The 18,700-nt window shown below is 35.7% G+C and overlaps 1 protein-coding gene across 1 annotated transcript; it reads right to left on the bottom strand.

Annotated features, from left to right (window-relative positions):
* Window positions 1-1,329: 1,329 nt before the first annotated feature.
* MYCT1 (MYC target 1) lies at window positions 1,330-17,857 on the bottom strand. The gene is made up of 2 exons (XM_079939195.1): window positions 17,732-17,857; window positions 1,330-3,864 (listed from the first exon to the last, which is right to left on the bottom strand). The coding sequence occupies exons 1-2, from the start codon at window positions 17,781-17,783 to the stop codon at window positions 3,353-3,355; spliced, it is 564 nt and encodes a 187-aa protein (XP_079795321.1). The 5' UTR covers window positions 17,784-17,857; the 3' UTR covers window positions 1,330-3,352.
* Window positions 17,858-18,700: the final 843 nt, after the last annotated feature.

Raw genomic sequence — 18,700 nt, 5'->3', positions numbered from 1 at the left:
TCAGTCAAATCCAAAAAAGATTTCATTAGCCATGCCTTAGGAAGGCAAGGGGTGTATACAGCCAGCCTTCAGGAGCTACAGGGACTAAGAATTTCAAATCCATTGGCAATTCCATTTTTTTTTTTCAATTTCTCTCTGTGGATCAGTTTGATTTCTTTCCTACCATGTGGTAGAAAAAACGCTTTTAAATTTTACTTCTTACAGTTTTAAGCATCTGAGAGATATTGGCCTCTCTTGGGATCCCTACCACAATATCCTTTGCAAAGGACCACTGGATTTGCTTCTTCAGATGCCTTTTCCTAGACCAATTAATGGGGTTACATTTGACGCAGTGATTGTTCCTGCCGTAATCATGTGGATAGTCAGGGAAAGGAATATGGTTTTCAGACTAGCAGAGGGTTTGGCAAACAAAAGAGTGTGTTCTGTACTCTCACACTATGAAAGATAAGCAAACTGTCTGTCTTTTGCTCCCGTTACCCAGAAGCTAATTAATTTTGGAAATTTCTGGCTTGATTTTTTTCTTCCTTATCTGTAAATCAGCCACCACTTGCAATAAAACTAGACACTTCTATAGCTCTTCAGCTTTGGCTTGTGGTTTTCATGTATTACTAGGGCTCTTTTTCTTAGTTTCAAAAAGTTTATCCCTAGTTGCTTCAAGACATGAATATACTAGGCAAAATTCCAAATGAATAAATGGGACTTTCTACTGATATCAGAGAACAGATTGCCAGACATGGGAGGCAGGGGAAGAGAGGAGAGATCAAATGGGTGAAGGTCATCAAAAAAGGCATAAACTTCCAGTTCTGAAATAAATAAACCCCGGAGATGTCATGTACAGCATGGTGACTATAGTTAATAATACCATATTGTATATTTAAAAGTTTCTGAGAGTAGATCTTCAAAGTTCTCATCACAAGTAACTATGTGTGGTTATGGATGTTAATTAGATTGGACTGTGGTGATCATTTTGCAATATATATGTATATCAAATCTTTATGTTGTACATTTAAAACCAATATAATGCTATATGCCAATTATATCTCAATAAAAAAGTTTATTCTCTAAAAAAGTTAAATAATTTTGGAATTGTTTACCTAGCTAGGTAAGAATCTAATGTTTTTAACAAATAACTTACTTATTTTTACATCTGTATTAATACATTGAAAATTCTGTTTCTTTTATTTGTGATGTTACTCTTTTTCTGTTATACATTATTAGATAAAGTAAGGTTTGTATCTCTGGAATAGTTTATAGAGAATGGCCTTAACTGAGTTAAAATACCAAATAAATAGGAAATCGTCACAGACTATTCAATAAATAAACTCTGAATCGAAATTGACACCAGTGTAATTTTATTCTGTAATCAACTAAATATTTCAAATAAAACAAATACAACTAAAAAAGTCTCCAATTTTTGCTTTAATTTCACATTTCATACATTGCACAATTTTTACAAGATACTCATTTTGATTGTTTCATAACTTGGGGAGAGAGGAGGCAATAATTCTGCCAGATGGTTAAATACCCAGGGGATTTCTGCTCTCATTTTCCTCATTTGAGAGACATAAAGCAGTTTTTACTCCCAGCATAAATTCTAGACAAAAACCATACACTTTACTTACTTCTCATGTTAAACATTAAGGATGACTCACAAGTAAAAGATAGACTTGTTACTAAATTAATGATCTCTTAAAACCTTACGTGGCTATAAGGTAACTGTCAAGTTTGTCCAAAAACAGCTTACAACAAATTCGTTATCCTGCGAGCTTTTTTTTCTTTTCTTCCTTCCTTCTGCCCTTCCTTCCTTTCCTCCTTCTTTCTTTCTTCTTTCAGGTATATTGCATTAGAGAGCATCTATTTATAGACATTTACTATAGACATCTTTTAGCATAATTGTCCTTGAAGAACAATGGAAAATGTAAGCTAAATAAAAAACAAAGAAAATGCTATACAGAATCTTTTATTAAGTAAGAGTTATTCCACTCTTGAGCCATATTCAGACACTATTAGCTGGGACAGCTGCATTGCAGAAACTACAATGAGAGTACATTTTTCTTCACGGAAAATTCCAATGTTCAGAGAAACAAACAGCAACATAAGCTAAATATTCATTATATCAGAAACAAACCACAGGTCTTTTGAGTAATAATCCTGTGAACTCGTGTCCTTAAATGAAAAAGGGCAGCCACAGGCATCTGGCCACTGAAGCTCTCTTCCTTTAGGAGGGTGGCTACCTGTAGAGGTGGACTCCTTAAATAACTATCTGCACCAAGGACCATTTGACATAGTTTAACCTTTGTGCAAAGACTCTTCACAGAAGCTGAAGTTGAAATTCATAGAGAAGCAAATAAAAGATGATGACCACTGAGTCCATCCAGGAAGGAGGATTCTTCATGGTTGTAACACCTATTTGGCTGAAAGACTGTCTCCCCACTAACCCTTCTGTCTGTGAAGTTGCAGAAGATCCCTAGATAATGCACTTTCCCAGTTGCTAGCTTTAAATGTAAGAAATAAAATTTACCCCTTAAAAAAAATGTAAGCTCAGTGTTAAAATTTGTTTTTAGATCAAATGAATTGGATTTGCTGTTGTTGTTTTTATAGCAATATAAGCACAACAGTAAAGAAATGTTAAATCACCGTGTGAGTAAAAACAAGGATTTTGCCTCAATGATGTGGATAACTATTCTTGAGGAAAGCACAAAAGGAGTCTGGGGGAAAAATAAGTGTCAGAATTACTATAGTATCTGCAACACCCACTGAGTTCAGCTTCCTTTACTTGCTTCCCTCACTTCTCATAAATGAGTGGAATCAAAGGAACTTTAGAATCTCCTATGTTCTGTCATTTTGTGTCCATATAATCCATTGAAAATCCAAGATGGTGATGTGGTGCACTTGTCCTTCTAAAGAAAATTCAATTAAAATTCCTTAGGATAGAAATTTTTTTTAAAAAATGTTATACACTTTTAAGTGATTTTTTTCCCCTTTATAGTCACACTGGACAGCAAATGAGGATTGTAAACCACAAATATCTAAAGTTTTTATTTTAGTCTAAAATATATATACTGTATCCAGCTGATTCTTAGGTAAGAATCACTATCTTTAATAATTCTCACATCGAATACAAAATACATAAATATACAACTCTTTGGAAACATATTATTCTTTTGTGAGACAAAGAAAAAAGATGTGTTCAAAGAAAATGTGTTTTACATTGTAATGTCCAACTTGTGTGTGCTCGTTTCAGGTTAGAAACTCATTAGGCATTTGGGCCATGTCTTCAAAATTCTGTTTAGCCTATTTGTGATTTCCTTTCAATAAAAGACAAGAAAAGAGAGAAACAAAAGCACCCTACTCAGGAATCTGGGAAAGCCTTTATGATTGACTCATAGGCAGGTGGGGCTGGTGTTGAAAGGCCAATCCGAAGACTGTGATTGGACCAGTGGAAATCAGGACGGCCCAGACTGTGGGAAGTGTTGATGGTGGAGGAGGTATTGGATGAAGGGAAAGTCACCATGTGACTCTCAGTTTCCACGGGAAGTGGTGGACTTTGCAGAAACGGATGGAAAGTTGAGCCCCTGAAGCTTGATTTTCTTGGAAAGGAATTGGCTTGTTCCAGGGAAGTTTGGCGCTGGAAAGTGAGGCTCGCCAGGCTAAGGTTGCTTCGACGTTCACAGCCACTGTGGCGGTAAAAGCCAGTTCTGTTGAGGCCGTGGGTGTAAGAAGATCTAGATCTCCGGCTTGAACTCCACTGTGAGATGGGGGCACTGGCTCTTTTTCGAGAGAAACAAACAAACAAAGCCCAAATAAATCCTCCAATTACAAGTACAGTTGCCATGGACACTGTGAAGGACATTATAACGCCCTCTGAAACAAAGAAAACAAAGAGGCAATTTGCTTTGTAAATAGGTGTCCAACTAAATACATAGGCAAAATACAAATAGTTACTATGGATTACATGATTAACTTCGATTTCGGATTTGGGAAATAGAAGATGGTGCTAGGTGGATATGAATAAATGAAGCGGATATGCTTCCGTTTATCAAAGCAAAAGAATAAAGGATACAAAATGAGATTTTTTTAACTGTAGCATTCCATATTGCTTATGCTATTTTATTATCTTTAAGAAATTAGTAATTAAAAAGTCTCATTTATTTAAAAAGGCTGTTCTTTAGCTCATAAATTTTATGGAGTTGCAAATATAGTCCAGAGATTATTTCCTTTAGAGTTACGGTAGCAACTAATGTGCCAAAAATTGATAAAAAAATTTCATAGTCACATTGACTTTGCCTTTTCCTCTGTCTGCTTTCATCATCCCCACCAATGTCTTCCACCCACAGGCTGCATGATGCCTCACTTCCTGTTCTCATTCTGAGGCAGGAAGTGCTGGGCTAGAACCACCTGGGGGGCTGACTGATTTATGTCATATTTCCGGAACTCCTGGACTCTCACCTATATCTTTGACTCATTGATGACATGACCTATGCAGACTACTGAGCTCTTTCTTGGTTCCCAACCTGGTTCATGCTGTTATCATGCCCTTGTGATATTGAAATTCCTGTCCCCTGAATCCCCATGGAATCTCTGTTATAACACCAGTATCCTCCAACTCACAGAACTTGTATTTGTCCAGATTTCCTGTTGTGAGGAAGGGAAAATGCCATTCCCAAATGGAAATTCTACCTATCGCTTCTTCTTGTGAACTAAAAACATATTCTTGAATAAAACTGGGTAGCAGAGACCCTGCATTGAATCGAAAGGCATGCTGGATATTAGAAGACCCTTCTGGCCTTACCACCCACCACACTTACCGACCCTCTACCCCATGATCTAACCCACAGGTCATGTTGATTTTCCCACTATCCCAAAGCCTGTCTTTCTCTCTCAAATTCTGTGCATTTCAACATATTTTTCCTGATACCTGGATATAATTTTAAAATTTCTGTTTGGAAAACTCAGTATGCATTGAATTTTAAATACAGTCAACCCAACAACTGAGTGTGGTCCATGAAAGAAGACCAGCAGAAAATCCGTCAAGCTGACCCCAGCCCAAGTTGCCAGCCCACAGAAGTGTGAGCTAAGTAAATGGCTGTTTTAAGTCACTATGTTTTGGGGTGGATTGTTACACAGCAAAAGATAACTGATTTAGGGTGCCAAACTCAGCTCTATTCCTAACATACTGTGTGATTTTTATAAAATTTATTTAGACTCACTTATTTTATTACTTTCTTCAAATCAAGGAGTTAGATTTTATGATTGCCAAAGTTCACTCCAGTTTTTTGTTGTAATCTATGATTGTATACACAAAATCTATGATGCAGAAATAACAAAACAAACCAATATTAACAAATACAAAAGAATAATTCATTTTTGAATATATTTTAGTGTCTTTCCACCTTATATTGTCACATTTATCTCCCGTGATAAGACTATATTTGTTATGTCCTATTTTCACAATTATCACAAATGCTTATATCAAAATCCTCTAAAACAACTATTTATGTCAAATCTAAGCAATACATTCTTTATACTAAGAAGATGATTTCTGAAATACAAGATGATTTATAACAGATCTTCTAGACCCAGTATTGTTCTTCAAAAATGTCTTTCATCAAAATAATATTGTCATAGCCTTAAAGTGCAATTTCTTGAGACTGGAATTTCATAGAGTTAGGCTTTCTCTGGAAAAAGCAATAAACACAGTCAGAACCTAAAATTAGCCTTATTGATAATACAGTAAAATTCCACATTAACTTGTACTTATCAGTGCCCCAAAATTTGGAATCTAAAAAAGGGATTATAGAAAATCTGGGCTGCCAAGGCAGTGAAACCATGTAAATCAGAATTTTCCAAAGTTTCTTCTAAAACACAATAGAGAAAAACAAGATGACCAACTAAAAATATACAAAACCATGCCTTCAGCATAATTAGAAGACAGAAAAAAAATTCAAACTTCAATTTACCTAAACAATAAACAGTGGGGGACTTCTCTGGTGGCACAGTGGTTGAGAATCTGCCTGCCAATGCAGGGGACACAGTTTCGAGCCCTGGTCCGGGAAGATCCCACATGCCTCAGAGCAACTAAGCCCGTTCGCCACAACTGCTGAGGCTGCATTCTAGAGCCTGTGAGCCACGACTACTGAAGCCTGTGCACCTAGAGCCCGTGCTCCGCAACAAGAGAAGCCACCACAATGAGAAGCCCGCACACCGCAAGAAGAGTAGCCCCCGCTCTCCACAACTAGGGAAAGTCCGTGGACAGCAACGAAGACCCAATGCAGCCAAAAATAAATAAATTAATTAATTAATTAAAAATAAAATAAGCAATGGAAAATAGAAACCGGTAAATTAAAAATAAATGATGGGGCTTCCCTGGTGGCTCAGTGGTTGAGAGTCCGCCTGCCGATGCAGGGGACGCGGGTTCGTGCCCCGGTCCGGGAAGATCGCACATGCCGCAGAGCGGCTGGGCCCGTGAGCCATGGCCGCTGAGCCTGCACATCCGGAGCCTGTGCTCCGCAACGGGAGAGGCCACAACAGTGAGAGGCCCATGTACCGCAAAAATAATAATAATAATAAAAATAAATAAATGATGGAAAGCAGAAACCAGTAAATTATCGCTCATACTTCTACCACAAGCTATCATGGAGAAGAAGGGCAATTCTGGAAATACTGTAAAAATAGTGAAAAGGTGAACTGGTCCATGATCACGCTGACTATAGGAAACAGACTTACAAGTGAATATAGGTATGGGAAGAGGCAGTCTTGGAAAGTAATCTTCCTATAGGGAAGAAAAGAATCCAAGCACAAAAGATCTCATATTTTATATTCTATTTACGTGAAATGTCCAGAGCACACAAACTATATAGACGGAGAGTAGCTTAGTGATGGTCTAGGGCAAGGGGATGAGATGGAAGGGAATGGGAGGGACCTCTAATGGGGACAGGTTTCTTTTTGAAGGACAAAATGTACTTAAATCAGATTGTGGTGGTGGTCATACAACCCTGTAACTATTAAAAAAAAAACCCATTTAATTGTATACTTTAAGTGGGTGAATTACATAGTCTGTGAAATATATCTCAGTAAAGCTGTTTAAAATAAGAAAGAAAGAAAAGATTAGGTGCTTTTGGGGAACCACAAAATAAAGGAAAGAAGAGGCAAGATTGAGGGGAAACTTGGGGATCCTTCAAAACAAAAGAAAATTTAAAACAAAGGACATACAATCCCTCCCCACCTTCATCTTCTAAAAATAAAAATCAACCAGTAAAACCCAACCAAACACATACATACACGCACACGCACACACACGCACACACAAAGTCAACCAGTAAAAAAAAAACACGCTTTGCTACACTGAGGAAAGGATGAATCTAGAATGACTCCCAGGTTCTGGCGTGAGCAGGTGAGGGTGGATAGGTGGATACTAGTATCATTCATCCAAACAGGGAGGAAATGTGAGAATGTAGAACTGGGGCTGAAGCTGATATTAGGAAGATGTGGAATGTGTGTGTCCCTGGGACATCTATTTGGAATTCAGGGTTAAATAAATATGGAACTTAAAGAGAAGCAAAACTGGGAATCTTCATGCTACAAGAGTTCAACCATCCATGGAAAGCACTTCTACTAAAGGAAAGGAATATGTTTATAGAAGCAAGTTGAGAACAAACTTCCAGGAAGACCAGAATTTAACTGGTGGTGGAAGTCAACACCAGGGAAAAAAAGAAGGGCTAATTAGGGTGGTCCACGGAGACAAGAGAGATTACTAGCTCTGAATCAAAGTGAGGAGAGAATTTTAGGTAGTACTGATTAGCAACCAGATGCCCCAGAGATATTTACTATTCACTTGTCAACACATAAAGCACACACTAGATACCAAGTACTGCTAAGTACAGAGAGAGCAGGGAAGAAAATAAAGTCTCAGTCCTGGTAGAGTTAACATTCTAGAAGATTTAAAATAAGAAAAATGTCCTTTAGATGTGGCAATGAGTGGGTCATTGGCCACTTTACCTGCAATAAGTTGGGGGTCAGATGATGGAAGAACATGAGTACTTCTCCAAGAAGTTCAACCTCTCCACTGTGGACAAAGAAGAGGCTTGAGCAAAATTACCCATTAGGAAGGATGAAGATGGAGCAGGTAGTGACATCTGTGGTAGACTGAAAGCAGAGAAACGGGGAGGATGGTGAAGCAATGATTCAAACATGCAGTAATAATGGCTTAATCTGGGAAGTTGTAGTAAGAATAGGAAAGAACCTGGTCATGAGAGACCCAAAGTGAAAAGAATGTAAAAATTATTCCAAAGTATCATACCACCTAATGTCCTAGAAATAAGACGTTGAGGGGGGTAGTGGTGATAAACTGAGGCTTAGATGCTCTTGTCCCATGATGTAAATGATAATGTTATTGTCTAGCAGTAATTTAATAATCAGATTAAATTATGTTTTAGAAATTTTAGCATCTGCTTACTTTATTATACTTACTTGTCTTTGTCATTTTATGCCATAATAGTTTATCAGAGAATAGATTTGCTGGATCAAATTTTAATTATTAGTATAATCATTATAAAGTCCCTTTAACTTTTGTGTTGCTTGTAATGGCTACCTAAATTCTGGATTTCACTGGAAAAACTGTTTTAGTTGCTCTTAGAAAAGAGATAAATAAAAATCATGAACTACTCAAATACGTCATAAAACCCAGTCCTTTCTCTTCTTTCCAAATAAGTATGTGAGTCCAGGCATTTTGCTAAATTTGGTTCTTTGGTTAAGAAAAATACCTAACTTTACCATATTTCAGTGAGTTTTTGGCAATCTTTGTTTTTCTGTGGCATATTGCACATAACTTGAATAATTTATTATTGTACATTGTCATCAGTTGTCCCTGAAAGAGTTTATTCATTAGTTTATACTCCAGAGATTCCGTGAGTTGATTACCGTGAGAAACACTTTAATCAAAGAATATGAATAAATTCACTCAGATATTCTGTCTTCCTATTTAGAATAGATGAATGAAAGATATATTATGATCCATCTTAATGTTATTATACCTTTGAGTAGGAAAATAATGCATTAGGTAGACACTTCACTGGTAAACTATAAGCTCCTTTTAAATTTGAACTTCTATTATTCCAAGGTAGAAAGGTTTCACTAAAACTGTGATTAAGAAAATTTTGATGTTTGGAGGAATATAGTTTATAAAATGCAAACCTATTTTTATTTTATTATTGTGGTAAACAGTAATATGCATTTCTAATTCAATTAATTTAATTTATAGTTCTCGGGCACTATTTTAAGTGTACTATATCACTTAACTGTCAAACAACCCAATTAGGGGAATGCTTTATTTCTTTGGTGTGTTCTAAGAAAATATTAATCTAAAATGAAAGTGAAAATGCATAAAAACTGTATCAATTTAATACCAGATTTAGTAGCCTGTTACGGACAGAAATACTTGGGGAAAATATGGTAAGGCAGTATTATGTATTCTACAGTTATACTTTCCTAAATCAACAGCCTCCACTGGAGAATTTTAAATATCAACAACTTCAGATATAGGATCAGAGATACAAGGTTTCAATGAAAACAAACTCTTAAAAATGTTTCAGCTCACACTCCTAATTTTATTTTTTATTTCTTACTTTTTTGGGGGGCTGCACTGAATGGTGGGCAGGATATTAGTTTCCCCACCAGGGATCGAACCCATGCCCCCTGCAGTGGAAGTGTGGGGTCTTAACCACTGGACCGCCAGGGAAGTCCCACAGTCTCCTAATTTTATTGATATTGAAACAGAGTCTAAGGTTTATGTTGTAGAACTAACACAATTTATTTTAATAATTGAATATTGACAACTAGCACTGGTCAGGGGGGCTTTCACTCAGGTATGACATAAAGTGAAAAGACAAATACCCTGGTTTGCAAAGTACATGTCCTTGCTTTTGTGTATAAACCAATGTAACCACTAGGGTCTGATGGAAGATTCTAAATATCTCAGGATACAAGCAGATATAATAGATAAGATTAAAGAGACATATTTATTTCGACTATTTCAATTTAAAGTTTACAAGCATTCCTATACATGGTCTCAGTGTATATGCCGTTTGAGCCTCTCTACCACAGTCTCTTCTGACAAATAAAATATTCCAAAAGGTTAATCTATAGAGAAAAGTAGCATAAGGTTCATTTCAAGAAAAAAAAGAGAATAGAAACTTTTAAAATGTAGAATCAAGGGGAAATAATTTTACTTCACGTAATTACAATATAATGCAACTAAAAAGACCAAAGGATTGCCTTAGAAAAGGTAGATCTCCCTTAAAGGAAAAAAGGAACAAACTCTAACATTATCAGGGCATAGTATATAAATTAAGTGTTGTTATCCTATTTTGTAACATGTGTCTATACAACTACCAAAAGGCCGGCACATAAGTCCTCAATAAATGACAGCTATGATTACTAATGGTTGCATAACTTTCCCAAGTCATTTGACCCTTCCTGGCCTAATGATAATGGTCACTATAGTCCCTTCTAATTCTAAGATTCTAATATTGAATCTGGTTTTCAATAAATCTTACCCACACCTAGAATTCTGTCCATTAGTGTCAAAATTTAGTAGAGGTCACCATCTAGTGGCCTTGAGTTGAATCGTTCTGATATCTGAAAAGTGATTTTATCTTTGACAACAGAACACTGATCAATTCACAGAATCTTTTCCAATTGTAAGAATCATTAAGCTTAGCTATCACTGAAGTAGGCTATGCTGTTCTTGGTACCCTGGAGTATATAGGAGGATGGTTCAGACAATAAGACTTCAGTAAAAATCGTTTTTAGGAAGAATTATATTTAAGGTTCAGAAAACTTTTAATTACAATAATTTAAACAAAGAATAAATATTTCCTATGTGTATCTCATCTCCCGGAAAATCCTATTGGGTCTGTTTTCAGAATATATCCACAATTCAACTTCTCATTATCTACTCTACTACCTCCCTGATGCTCCCAATTTGATGTCAATTATCTGTGCTCATCACTACTCTTCCCCTGGCTCATTCAGCTCCATCCACACTGCCCTGTTTGCCATTCCTTAAACACATCAGCTGTGCTCCCAATTTAGGGCCTTGTGCTTGTGGTAATCTATTCCTGAAACTCTTTTATCAGCCATCTACAAGGGTGACTTCAGGTCTTTAATCACATGTCACCTTCTCATTGAGGCTTACACTGACTGCCCTATGTAAATTTTATCCTGTCTCACTTCTGATGCCTAACTGCCACCCTTGATTTTCTTTTTTCTTTCTGGATTACTGGAAACTAGACTCAATTGTAGGACAAGTAAGGAAAAATCTGGGAGATTTGGAAGTAGTTTTGACCAAAGTCACAAGGCATAAGTCATACTCTGAATATAAGTAGTCAACAGTATTGTTAGAGTAGAAGGTAAGTTAAATTATGTTCAGAAGGAACACGGTAGACCATCACTTTCTGTGTGTGATAAACTAACATGTATCAAACCACTGGGACCAATTATAAAATACAGATCAAAAATATGTTTTTAAATCTGGTTGAAGCCATCAGAGGCCTACCCAAACTTTGAGGGAGCAAATTCTAAGAGAAAAGAAAATCTCTCATACAGTGATCTGTAAAGAGAGGCAGAAGAGGCAAAAAACCTGAGTAGAACTCTGCAATCTCAGTAGGCTTAGAAAACAAATCCTGGATTTCAGGGAATACCAAGGAGGATAGACTCTGGGAAATATTCTAGACTCTGAGTTGGACTTCCAAAGGGTTATTCCCTAAGAGTAATAGCAAATAGGAAAAAAAGTAGACCTCACAAAGATAGAAACACAGTTGACCCTTGAACAACACAGGTTTGAACTGCACAGGTCCACTTATACATAGATTTTTTTTCAATAAATACATATTAGTGGTTTCCTCTGGGGATGATGTAGACAGGGATTGACTAGGAGTGTCATTAGGGAACTTTTGGGTTGGAGATAATGTTCTGTATCTGGATCGGGGTTTGGGTTACTCAGGTGTGTATGTATTTGTCAAAATTCAGCAAATGTTCAGTTATGATCTGTGCACTTCATTTTTGATCATTTTACACATTTTATTGTATATATGTTTGACCTTAAAAAGAAAAAAAATATTGAATTCCTGTTAATAAAAAAATGCTGAATTAATTAGGGGGAAGTGTACTGATATCTGCAATTTACTTGGAAATATAAACTAACAGATTGGTAGATAGAATGAATATTATAAAAATGTTAATAGTAGAATCCAGGCGGTAGGTATATGGATATTCCCTGTAAAATTCTTCAAATTTTTCTGTATATTTGAACACTTTCATAATAAATTTTAGAAAAACATATGAGAGAAGATCACGAACAACTTTAAGTTAACACATTTAGAAATTTACTTCAAATGGGCAAATTCCTAGAAAATACGATTCCTGCCCTAAAGCAATCAAAGAAGCAGTAGAATATCTGAGTAGTCCAATATTGTTAAACAAATTGACTTTTCATTTAAAACCTTCCTATTAAAAGTACTACCTATAATTACACTGGTGAATTTTTTCAAACATTTAAACAATAAACAATGCCACTCTTACACAAATGTTTCCAGATAATAAAAAACAATTCCTACTCTGTTTTAGGAAACCTGCATAACATTGATACCAAAACCTGACAAGGCTATTATAAGAAAAGACTACTATAGGCAAATTTCTCTCATTAATGTAGATGCAGAAGTTCTAAAGTCAGGAACCTATCAAAAAATACATTCTTCTAGGCTCTGCTCCATACCTACTGAATCATAATCTCTGAGCATGGAGTTCAGTGAGAGATGAATCTTCAAACTTCTCTCTATGGAACTGAGATACAGCAGTTTTAAAGAAAAGCATTTGTTATTCAAACTTCCTAAGTAACTGATATAAAGGAAGTAATTAGAAGGCTGTTAATAAGAAATGTCCAAGAGTTTTGAAAATGGAAAGTAAAGATATGAATTTGAAATATAGTCAGTATTTGTTTACAATTTGGGAAGAGGAAATATAAAGAACATCTTTGGGGTGCATGGTCAGCAAAGCTTTCTCCCTCCTCAACCTCTCTGGAAACAACTTACTCCCATCTGCTGAGGTAGGTCTCTAAGTGACATATTTTTCCACAGGTTAAAGAATAAAATTTTCAGCTATTAACCAAGGTTTTCTGCCCTTGACTGCACTTGATTGACCAAAAAATCAACTAACGATCCTCCATTTCAATTATCTGGTAGAGGATTAGGGCTGTTATCAAGGATACCCAGAATAAAGAAAAAGTTAATGTTTAGAATTGGTAATAGGATTATTAAATACACAGAATAGATGATAGTCTTAAAAGCCAATTGTTTTACTGCAATCACTAGACAACGTGAGACATAGAAAAGTGTTTTGGTTTTTGTTTGTTTGTTTGTTGCAGTTTCAAAATGCTAAGAGCCTAAAGGACTCAAGAACATACCTTTTTACTATAATGAACTGTATTGGGAAAAATAAACCATGGTCTACGAGTCATGCCCTTGTCAGTTTGGGCTGCCCTTTAAATACCATAGACTGGGTGGCTTAAACAGCAGATGTTTATTTCTCACAGTTCTGGGGTCTAGGAAATCCAAGATCCAGGTGCCAGCGGGATCAGGTTCTGGAGAGAACCCACATCCTTGCCTCAGTGCATACACGCAGACAGAGAGACAAAGAGTACTACCTCTTCCTCTTCTTTTAAGGCCATTAACCCCATCATGGCGTCCCCACCCTCTAATTTAACCCAAATTACACCCAAAGGTCTTATCTCCAGATAACACTGCATTGGAGGTTAAGGTTTCAACATATGAACGGTGGAGGAGACATAAACATTCAATCCATAACAAGTAAACTTTCAGAAGCAGTGTAAAGAGGAGATGTTTGGGAGAGAGAAGAAGGGCTATAAACTATGTGACCAGTAAGAGTCCTGGAGAGGGGGCCATCACTCCATCTCTGCCTGTGATGAGCTACAGATTGATTTAGGGAATGCCAGAGAAATTGGTATCCATTCCCAGCTTCTTAGAGGGATCCAGATGGGAAAGATGACAATCCCCTCTGAGAAACTCTGGGTCCCTGAAAGGCAGAGGAGGAATGAGGAAGTGTGGACATTAGTATATCCAGGTCTAGGGGTCTGATATACAGTCCAAATTCCCACAGCTCCAGGGTGATGGGAGAGCATTCAACATTGTTCTGTGCCACTGAGACGTGAATAAGAGCCAGTAGACCAGAAAGGAAAAATCATGACATTAGCAAATGTTGCACAGACCATACGAGGCAAATTTTATGGTAAGAGTCCTCAGCAGCGGAGACAAGAAAAAAGGACAATTCCGCTAAAGCAGATGAGAAATACACATCCGTAGTCAGCAGAGACCAGAACTTGATCAAGAACCAATGGTCCTCTCCTTCCAATAACCTTGATAGTGTATAGCTACCACCACTGTCCCTTTCCAACTTTAAAGAAAAGTCCTAAGGAAGAGGAAAGTGGGGAGACTTGAAGTAAGTAAATTGAAAATAATTATGTTAAATCAGGTCAAACTTTTACAGTGACTTTCAAAACTACACAAATCTTTCTCAAGTCATTCACACTTCTCCACAAATACAGCTTGTGTGTTTTTACTTCTGCATATTTGCTGATAACACTTCTCCTGAACTCCCTGAAATTTCCAACTACATCTTATTTATCTCACTAACACCTGACGTATTGACTAATATATAAGGAGTGGTCAGTCAATGCTTCTGAGTAAACTAATGAACTGGATAGATAAATGGATGGAAGGATGAGTTAATAAGCTAATGTAGGAAAAATGCATGACTACAATGTTCTTCCTACAATTGTTTCCCTATTTGAAACTCATCTGATTTATAGGAACAGATAAAGCCTCATTTTTTTTTTCTAAGGAGGATTTAGGGACAATTTCTGCCACATTTGTCTTTCTAACTCATAACGATCATTGCCATTTTAATGTACATTATCTTGTATTATTCCATGACAGTATAGACATATATTTGCATATTTATGGACACATAATCTCCTTCAAGAGTGTAATCTTCTTGAGGACAGACATTATAGTTTTGGTGAGGATTAAATGAGGTGAATAAATGCAAGTTCCTAAGCCAATAAATTCCCCAATTTTTCACAATGCTAGCCAAAAGGGAAAAACAAGGCAAGAAGTATAACCAAATGGTTTTCTTTAAGATTCTGAATACCAAAAAATTAACCAAGTTTAACAACACTTGTCTATTTCATTAAAGCAGAGTGCAGCAAACTTTCACAGGTTATGTTTCCTGCTGCTTTCATGGGGGATGTTTGTAGGGACGGGAAATGCATCAAAGAAAGCAAAAGTGAGAAATGCAAGGTGGTGGTCTTCAGCTGTGTTGTCACTCTCAGGCCAACTTTATTGCCCACCTTCGCACTAATTACTGTAATGTTTGCACAACATTTAATAAGGTTTAATGGGTGATCACCAAAAAAATTCAAGCTATCACTATTGGTAATAACCTGGTATCATTATCTTATTTTTCAACATTCATTAAAGTAAATCAGGAAAATTATATTTGGAAAACAACTTTTATACAGCCTAAGTTTGGGAAATTCATATGGTTAAATGTACAAGTTTTGCTTTTCTAAACTCTTCTTTCTCTATTCTCTGAATTCAAAGTGCCAAGCAGACAATTGATTTTGGAAGCAATAGGCAATGTATTGCACTGTACCTTATAAGATTTTCAAATAATATTTTTGCAGAGACAGTGATGTAGATATCAATTTAGATACAAAAAGGAAATAAAAATTTAAAAGATCAACATTTATATTTTAGGAAATTTTTACATTTCATATATTCACATTTACATCTTTGCATTTTACACTTGATATTTTCTTGAACCCCAGAAGAACTAATGTGATCTTTTATATATTTTCCCCATATCATCAAACGTTATAACATTATATCTACTCAACATATTTGTTTGGCTTTGTTAATGCTTATCAAGGTAACACTCCCCTTCCTGGTTTTCATTATTTCCATCTATTTTCTGTTGTATTCACAAAGTAAGATAAAGAAACACTAGGAACTATCTTTGGAACAATAAGTTTGAATTCTTTCTTAAGCATAGATTTCTATATTAAAAAAAAATTTTCAGGATTGGTAAATAGACTCCAATTAAACATTCTGTTTTTAATTGAGGTTTATTTTATGATTATTATCCATGTTTTAATCAGTAGATAATGATTGTTTTTCCTTAAGTCTTTAAGTAAACCTGAAATTTAACTTTGAATGGCCTGAAAAAAATTGATTTGGCTTTTACAGATTATTTTTTGCAGTAAGAATTACTTTACTTTTGAATAATCTATATAGTTACTTATTTTTGCAATGATGAATTTAGGGTAAACACACGCTAGCTATTTTTTAGCGTGTTTAGCACATTCACTTTCTCTGTAAAGGAGGACAGCAAACTGTATTGTAAGAAACCTATATAAGTAAGACTCCCACAATTCAAAGATTTATTGTCTATTGGTTTCCACATAGAATAACTTATTACCAAAGCCATTCTTTACAATATGCAAGTATAATTTACTTTCTTTTTCTTAATTTTTTAATAATTACATTATGATGTTTATTAATATCCCTCATTTTCAGACTTGAAACAAACATAAATGTTGATGGTAAAAAAGAATTAATTAATTCTTTCCATGCAGATTTCTGTGATGGTGGACGACCAGGTAGGTTGTTCAGAGCAGGCAGCATCACTGCTCATTTTTCACCGGATAGTTCCCCAAACGTACCTTGGAATCACAACGAAAAGTCTAAAAGAGTTCTCTGTGAAGATGAAACATTTGTTCGGGACCAGTAAATAGGGCTATCGATCTCTTCATAAACTCCATTATCTCCTTTAAAGTTTTTTTCTGGATTTAACTCAACTTGCCCCCTTTATTTTTAAAATTTCCCTGAACCCAAGCATCCGTGTCAATTTCATGTCTCAGCCCTTCCTCCCTGTGTCTCCAGCCTTGGAAGACTCGTGGTTTTGACCTCAGCTCCATCCTGCTGCTGCTAACTGACTAGAAGCCAGGTCTGAACCCAGCCAAAAGCTACTGTTGTATTGTTCCTTTTTTCCCCTTGTTAGGCTTTCTTTATAATGTTATTTGTGGTATTAGTTCCACTTGTTCTATTACAGTTTTTTTGTCTAATTTCATAATATGATTTCTTATTTAATCATGTCATCACACTCCTTCAGTACAGATTTATTATTTAGATTCACTTTGGAAATTAAAGAATATAACATTGACGATGTAAGTTAAAATAATCTCTATAGAAATTCTCAGTTTCATTAAAAAAGATACATAATCTATATAACCGTAAGACAAATAAAACTTAATTTTCCAACAAATCAATTATCAATTTCCGAACAGCAATGACTTACAAAATTTTTCTCAGTTTTATTCTTATTGCTTTCTAATTAGCATTTCCTATTATTTTCTCATTATTTTGTAACACCAGCCATAATCTATATGTGTTGCCCAGATTCTCCTTGAACGACTTCATCGCCCACTTTATGGACATTTTATATGAACAAATTTTTTGTAATAAATTTATGAAAACTTTAGGTAATCGATTTACCATAAACAAAATGGCTCAGAGATTTCCAATGTTTCAATAAGTTTTAGGCAGTACATTTCTCTGCATCCTAATTTTAAATTAAAAACAGTTAAAGAAAATCTTACCCCAAAAGTTTTCTGGCCATGGACTCCCTAAACTTGTTGTGTTATTAGCCATGATATCCACAGGAAGAGAAGAGCGAGAAGAAAAGCCAGTATGTCCAAAAGAAGCACTTTGATTTTATGTCTTTGTGGTTCAGCAAGAGAAAAATAATTTTCACACAACCCCTCATATACTTGTGTTTGCATAAAAGGAAATAAGTATATCATGTTTCCTGCTTTTATACTCAAATTAGCAACTGTTTTTCTTATCTTGGAATTCCACACAGTTCCTGAGACACAAAACAATTTCCTTCTCGTCATTTCCTCAGCTGAATTGCTAAGTACCCTCCTTTCCACCATCTCCAAACTGCTTTGGGGATAAGAGGCTCCTTTTCTTGTTCTTTCCTCTTCTCCTACTGATACAGAGGAAGATTCCAAACTCTCAGCTACAGCTGAGATATAAATCTAACTGGGGTTAAATTTACATCGGATAAAGAAATAGACTGCTTTCCAATGTTTGAAAGCTATACTTATATAGTAAGTCGGTGGGGGGGGAACTCTTCAGAAATCCATATTCTGTTCCAGTACAATTAAGTTTATCTAATACCTATTCTATAACTCAGTTACTTACTAAAATTCTTAATGTCTCTTGCTCTATTTGGGATATTGATTTTGAAAAGTCATTTCTTTATTTCATAAATACCTCTCAAATGTAATTTATATTTAATTTTTTATGAAAATTGGTAGGTAAATATGAGAAAAAACAGTTTCCACACTGAAGGGCCCTACTTAAAGCCAATTAGGGGCAACGTAAATGCAAACATTCAATTACAACAGAATGGTAAGCCCTATAGTAAGCAGTACAGTGATAACAGTATGTTTTTCTTCATGGAGGAGTGATGACTTTGGTATTGTGTATGACAGTACGAAAATAATTTTACCAAGTGGAGAAAGAGTAATAAGATAGAAAGAACAACATCAACAAATGTAGAG

The sequence above is a fragment of the Stenella coeruleoalba genome (assembly GCF_951394435.1).
Source record: "Stenella coeruleoalba genome assembly, chromosome: 12".
Lineage (NCBI taxonomy): Eukaryota > Metazoa > Chordata > Mammalia > Artiodactyla > Delphinidae > Stenella > Stenella coeruleoalba.
The sequence above is the reverse complement of the archived record's forward strand: the minus strand, read 5'-3'. Positions and strand labels throughout refer to the sequence as shown.

Coding starts and splice junctions, on each gene's coding strand:
- MYCT1 (XM_079939195.1), bottom strand. CDS start 17,783: ATGGCTAATAACACAACAAGTTTAGGGAGTCCATGGCCAGAAAACTTT. Junction 3,865..17,731: donor ATGGCCAGAAAACTTTTGGG/GTAAGATTTTCT, acceptor TCTTTGTTTCAG/AGGGCGTTATAATGTCCTTC.